A 6,000-nucleotide genomic window follows, 5' to 3' on the forward strand; every position below is an offset into this window, starting at 1 on the left:
CCCTAATGTGGCCCCCAAACAAAATAACAACAAAAATGGAAAACAGTCAATGATTTTAGCCTACCTTACCAAACGTTCTGGAAGATGATAAGTGAAAGGCAATTTCTTTTTACTTACTTTTTTATTAAATCACTATGAATGACAAAGTAACAAAGATGTCTGTGCTTAAGTTCCAGTTGGTTCTGTTTTTGTTTTTGTTTTTGTTTTTGTTTTTGGTTTTTTTTGGACCACACTCAGTGACGCTCGGGGGTTACTCCTGGCTATGCGCTCAGAAATCGCTCCTGGCTTGGGGGACCTTCTGGGATGCTAGGGATTGAACCACAGTTCATCTTAGGCTAATGCTAGGGATTGAACCACAGTTCATCCTAGGCTAATGCAGGCAAGCCACTGTTCTGGACCCCAGGTATACAATTTTTTAATCCCAATATGTTCACCAATGTCCATTTCCTTCTATCAGTGTTTTCAGTTTCCCTCCCACCCACCAGCGTCACATAGGTCACCTGGCATCATATTCCCCCTCAGCAATTGTTCTAGTATTTATTTCCCTAACTTATCACCCCCACCCCGACCCTGGCTCTAGAGGTAAGTTTCCTACTGAAGACCAGCTCTAAAACATAGGTTCTTGAATTTGAGTAACATCCTTATGTAGGTCCATGCTAATCTTTTCTGTTTTGTTTCCATTTTAAAGAAAGTGTTGCCAGAGGGTCGGAAAGATAGCATGGAGGTAGGTCATTTGCCTTGTATATAGAAGGATGGTAGTTCGAATCCCGGAATCTTATATACTCCCCCGAGACTGCCAGGAGCTATTTCTGAGCATAGAGTTCGGAGTAATCCCTGAATGCTACAGGGTGTGACCCAGAAACAATAACAAAATGCACACACACACACACACACACACACACACACACACGTATGTGCTGCCAAAGCAAGCACTAAGAGACATTTTCTAATGGAAAAACAATTCAGAGAAGAAGTATTTGGTTTGCTGAAATCTCTTGTGAAATCCTATGCCTGACTGGACAAACGTCTATTGTGCAGGGTTTTCAGGGGGCAAGTCAAACTCTGAATTAGATACCGCTTACCAATAACCTTGAAGGTTGCTTAACTGGCCCTAGTGATTTTTTAAAAATCTATTTTTATTTTTTACAAGTTTTTCACAGTTGTATTTCAGTAACATAGTGACAGTGAATTAGGGTCATTTCCACCTTTAGTGTTGACCTCCCTCCACCATAGTTGTCCTAGTGATTTTTAAAATTCTCCATCTAGGAGCCAGAAGATCAGACCTCGGTATGGTAAGGTGCTTGTATTGCACACAGCCAACCTGGGTTAAATCCCCAACACCTCATATGGTCCCCAAATCAGCTAGGAGTGAAAACAGAGTCAGGAGTAATCCCTAAACATCTCCAGGCCAATGGGAAGGGTTCTTATTTTGCACATGGTCAATTTGGTTTAATCCCTGGCACTCAATATTTGGTCCCCAAATCCCATCTGGAGTGATTCCCGAGTGCAGAACCAGTGTAAGACACAATGTACAGGGTTGCTATCTGTTGGACAGAGGTCCTGCTAGGGCAGGTCTTCAATCTGGCTCTGGTCCCAGGAAGGCAGGAACTGCGCTCTTAAAAACCCCAATCTACCCTGCGCATCCATCACCAGGCTCTGCATCGCCTCCACCATGGGTCTGGAGCTCTACGTGGATCTTCTGTCCCAACCCTGCCGCGTGGTCTACATCTTTGCCAAGAAGAACAGCATCCCCTTCGAGCTACGCCATGTGGACCTACTGAAAGGTGGGACCCTATTAGTTCCCCTTCTGGAAAATCAAAACTCTCCTCTAACAATAGGAGCCTCCCCAAAACACTGCTGCCCACAATCGAACCACAATCCTCTTCTGGGTGTCCTTTGATAAGTAATAGGATTTCTCTAAACTTTCCTTTTCTCCCTAAAAATGAAACAAATGTCACCCGTTGTTTATGAGTGTGTGTATGTGGGGGGTGGTGGTGGTGGTAGGCCATAGGTAGAGGAGATTTTTGTCAGCGCTGGAGATCAAAGAGTTTGAGTGATCTCTGCAACTGGGAGGCCCGTGTTCCATCCCAGGCATCACGGTTCTTTGATACCTCTGGGAATGAATTCCCCCTTCTGTAAACCTTTCTCCAACTCTTATCATGGACAATCCCCTAATCACCACTGTGTGACCCAAACTACAGAAACACACAAACACACACACACACACACACACACACACACACACACACACACACGCGCGCGCGCGCGCGCGCGCGCACACACACACACACACACGAGGCCAAGACACATTGTTGTGGAAATTGAAACAGAAATGATAGAACCTTCCTACTTTTGACCATCCCAGTTCCAGCTAAATGAAAATAACTTCTCTTCATGCATCTGCAGCAGCTCCATCATAACTCAGGTTCCTCTGCAAAAGGGCAGGAGGCTACCCTGACCTCAGGCAGGCTGAGGAGGGAGCAGGAGGCCAGCTGAGCCTGGGCATCTCTACTCTGAGAACTCAGTAGGTGTGGCTCTGATTTCCTCCTTAGGAGAGACCATTAGCAAGGACTTCACACAATTGAGCAGCCTGCAGAGGGTTCCTGTCCTCAAAGATGGTGACTTTGTCTTGAGTGAAAGGTACTTAACAATCTTGTGCCCTCTGACCAACCCCATGCCCCAACTGCATGCCTGCTCCATAGTTGAGGTTCTTAAGTGCCAAACAGAAATTCTATCCTGTGTCTTTGGGGACAGTGGAACATGGTGATTGAGGGAGGCACAGAGAGGAGAGGGAGGAGGTGGTGTCCAGGGAGCTTGGGGTAGAGGTGAGCAAATGCAGGGAAACTCCAGGGTTCCTGTGGTGCTGGGAGCACCTGGAGGTGTGAGCTTCTGATCCTGGTGTGCTCCCCAGTGTGGCCATCCTGTTCTACATGATCTCTAAATATAAAACAGACAGTCACTGGTATCCATCTGATCCTCACATCCGAGCCCGCATCCATGAGTACCTGGGCTGGCATGGAGACCTCGTTCGAGGCACTTTTGGTGTGCCCCTGTGGGTAAAGGTGAGAAGCACTGTTAGATTGTGTCCCGGGTCATGGGTGGATGTAGAGGCCATGGCCAGAGCCCCACTGGTGTTCCTTCAGGTGTTTGCTCCCATCAGTGGGCTCCAAATACCAGAGGAGAAAGTGGAACGCAACAAAGATCTTATGGACAAGACATTGCATAGGATGGAGGAATACTTCCTGGGCAACAAGCTTTTCCTTGCTGGCCAGGAGATGACCATTGCTGACCTACTGGCACTAGAGGAACTGATGCAGGTATGAAGTGGCCCTAAGCAGCCCAGCCTCTCCTATTGCCACCCTCTGTTAGAAACCTTGAGAAAGCAGCACTTTGTCCAGATGAGAGCAAGTTTCTGACTGAATTGATGCTGAGGTACTGACCTCATGCTTTTCTTTTGAGCTTGGGCTCTTGGGTCCAGCCATGAAGATGGCGATCCAGACTTCTTTGATGCCTGGGGAAAGGGCCTGGCACTGTCAGGGCTCTTGAAATCGCACATTGAGAACCGTTTTTGTTTTTTAATTCTTGTTCCGATAGCCCTTGGGTGCTGGCTATGACCTACTTGCCGGACATAAGAAACTGGAAGCCTGGCGTAATCGAGTGGAGACTTTCCTGGGTGCTGACCTGGTTAAGGAAGCCCATCATACTATCATGAATATTGTTCAAGTTTCTGCCACTACAACCATCCCACCACCTCCCCCAGGTTTATATCCATATATGAGACTTCGTATTGCCAAGATCCCCTGATAGTCAAAGCTGGGAGCTGATGGTAGGGTAGCAAGCGATTAGCAATAAAGATGCATACTGTTTCTTTTGTGTCCTCTGTGTCTCTTTTTGTTAATCTCTCTGCTGTCCCTTGTAACTGGCTCCAGGAGCACTCTGCAGTCTGGCTGCAGTGTGCCTGGGTGGTGCTGTGTCTCAGGGGTACTCGGGGACTCAAATTCACAGACTTAAAGAGCTGTAAAGTTCAATACCGTGAGAACACACCAGGAGAAGAATAATGATTACCAGTATTTTAAGATCTACATTTTATTTATTTGTTTTTGGTTTTGGGCTTTACCATTTCTGACTCTGTGCATGAAATCACTGCTGGCAGTTCTCAAGGAATTGGATGTCCAAGTCAAGAGTTTTTTTTATCCCTGTAGTATCTCTAAAATCTATCATTGTTATATTTGCTTTGTTTTGTTTTTGACTATACTCAGCAGTGTCAGCAGTGCTCAAAACTACTCTTGTTCTCTGCACTCTGCTGGTGGGAATTGGGCAACACACAGGGTTCCTAGAATTTGCCTGTTCCACAGATTGTACCCTAGTCTAATGGAAGAGAAAGGAATTTATTCATGTGAACCAAGAGTTTAGTCAACTCTGGCAACTCTAAGCCTAGTAGTGTTAGGGTCCAGAAATCAAAGGACGAGACCACACAAATTGGAATAAAGTTTAAACTTTATTCCTCCAGTAAACAGCTCCTAACTGACCGGCCAGCGTTCTCTCAAACGAGGGATGAAAGAACCCACCCCAGGTCGTGAATGGGATATTATAGGATAGGGACATAGGGAGGTGCTAGCTTTCTGATGATCCTTAAAATAATTGGCTCTTGGGGCCGGCGAGGTGGCGCTAGAGGTAGGTGTCTGCCTTGCATGCGCTAGCCAAGGAAGGACCGCGGTTCGATCCCCCGGCGTCCCATATGGCCCCCCCAAGCCAGGGGCAATTTCTGAGCACTTAGCCAGGAGTAACCCCTGAGCGTCAAACTGGTGTGGCCCAAAACACACACACACACACACACACACACACACACACACGCACACACGCACACACACACACACACCACAAATTGGCTCTTGTCTAGGGGTACCTTCCTACTGCTCCCTTGTTCCTCCCTGATAGGCTACCTAGTATGGCCAGGTAGATTGAGGTGGGGACTATGGAAATAGGCTTCTGAAGCCCCAGCATGTGGCTCACATCATGTGGTCCTTACAAAACGGTGTTTCTCCCTGCTCAGAAACTAAGAAGAAGCCTGCCATGTGGCTTTTACAATGTAACTTACAGTCTGAGCTGGTGCTGCCTTGAAACAAGGCATTCTTATACAATTTCAGTTGCTCTTGAAGCTGAAGTGGCTGGCCTTGAGGAACAAGACGTATTTTGTGCTAATCCATCTGGCGGCAGCAGCTATGATCAGGTGTCTCAGGCAGTTTTGTACCCAAATTTACCTGTTTCCCTCACACTACCTCTTCTACTTTAACCACTAGGTGGTCTCCATTTTTCTTCTATTTTTTCCATTTAACCCTATCCCACCCTGTTCTGTTACCAGAGGGTGTCTTCTCTGTATTATTTATTAACTACAGCCTGACTGCCTCCAACCAGATTTTCATGAAATATTTTAACCCATTGACAACATGACAACATATAGCTCAACCTGGACAGGTAGAGCAGTGCCATTGCTAATCTCTGGAAAGGGGTGATACACCCTAGCCTGGGCTTCCTAGGAGCCAGATCATGATTTGCTCCTGCTGTCTCTGTGTGTCTCTTCAGGAGTCCTGACTGATTAACATAGAAACAGTATTCCTCTTCCTGAACTCAGATTAAGGTAATATGAACCTTGTCATATTTCACACTTGTCAGAAAAGCTTTCTTAAGGCAAAATTAAGTTTGTTGGGGGCCGGAGAGATAGCATGGAGGTAAGGCATTTGCCTCTGAGGCAGAAGGTCAGTGGTTCGAATCCCTGCATCCCATATGGTCCCCTGAGCCTGCCAGCAGCAATTTCTGAGCATAGAGCCAAGAGTAACCCCTGAGCACTGCCGGGTGTGACCCCCCCCCCAAAAAATTAAGTTTGTTGCCTGGTGAAAAAAGTGACATGAACTTAGGTAACCTTAACAATAGCATGAGCATGCATTCCCATGAAATGGGAAGACTGATTAACAATACAGCACGAAGCTTGAGTGCTGGCCT

The 6,000-nt window shown here is 46.6% G+C and overlaps 1 protein-coding gene and 1 non-coding gene across 3 annotated transcripts in view; one reads left to right on the plus strand and one right to left on the minus strand.

Annotated features, from left to right (window-relative positions):
* Window positions 1-3,868, plus strand: part of LOC126033722 (glutathione S-transferase theta-2B-like) — a 46,833-nt gene extending 42,965 nt beyond the window's left edge. Inside the window, exons 1-5 of one of the 2 annotated variants that reach the window (XM_049790733.1) lie at window positions 1,639-1,784; window positions 2,553-2,640; window positions 2,912-3,062; window positions 3,144-3,317; window positions 3,595-3,868. In XM_049790733.1, coding sequence (XP_049646690.1) covers window positions 1,673-1,784; window positions 2,553-2,640; window positions 2,912-3,062; window positions 3,144-3,317; window positions 3,595-3,804 — 735 coding nt within the window. In that variant the 5' untranslated portion in view covers window positions 1,639-1,672 and the 3' untranslated portion in view covers window positions 3,805-3,868. Of the gene's footprint in view, window positions 1-1,638; window positions 1,785-2,552; window positions 2,641-2,911; window positions 3,063-3,143; window positions 3,318-3,594 lie in introns of those variants that run through there. The other variant, XM_049790732.1, reaches the window with a different exon arrangement.
* Window positions 609-715, minus strand: LOC125995503 (U6 spliceosomal RNA). The gene has a single exon (XR_007491014.1). It is a non-coding gene; the product is annotated as a U6 spliceosomal RNA (small nuclear RNA).
* Window positions 3,869-6,000: the final 2,132 nt, after the last annotated feature.

The sequence above is a fragment of the Suncus etruscus genome, chromosome 17, assembly GCF_024139225.1.
Source record: "Suncus etruscus isolate mSunEtr1 chromosome 17, mSunEtr1.pri.cur, whole genome shotgun sequence".
NCBI lineage: Eukaryota > Metazoa > Chordata > Mammalia > Eulipotyphla > Soricidae > Suncus > Suncus etruscus.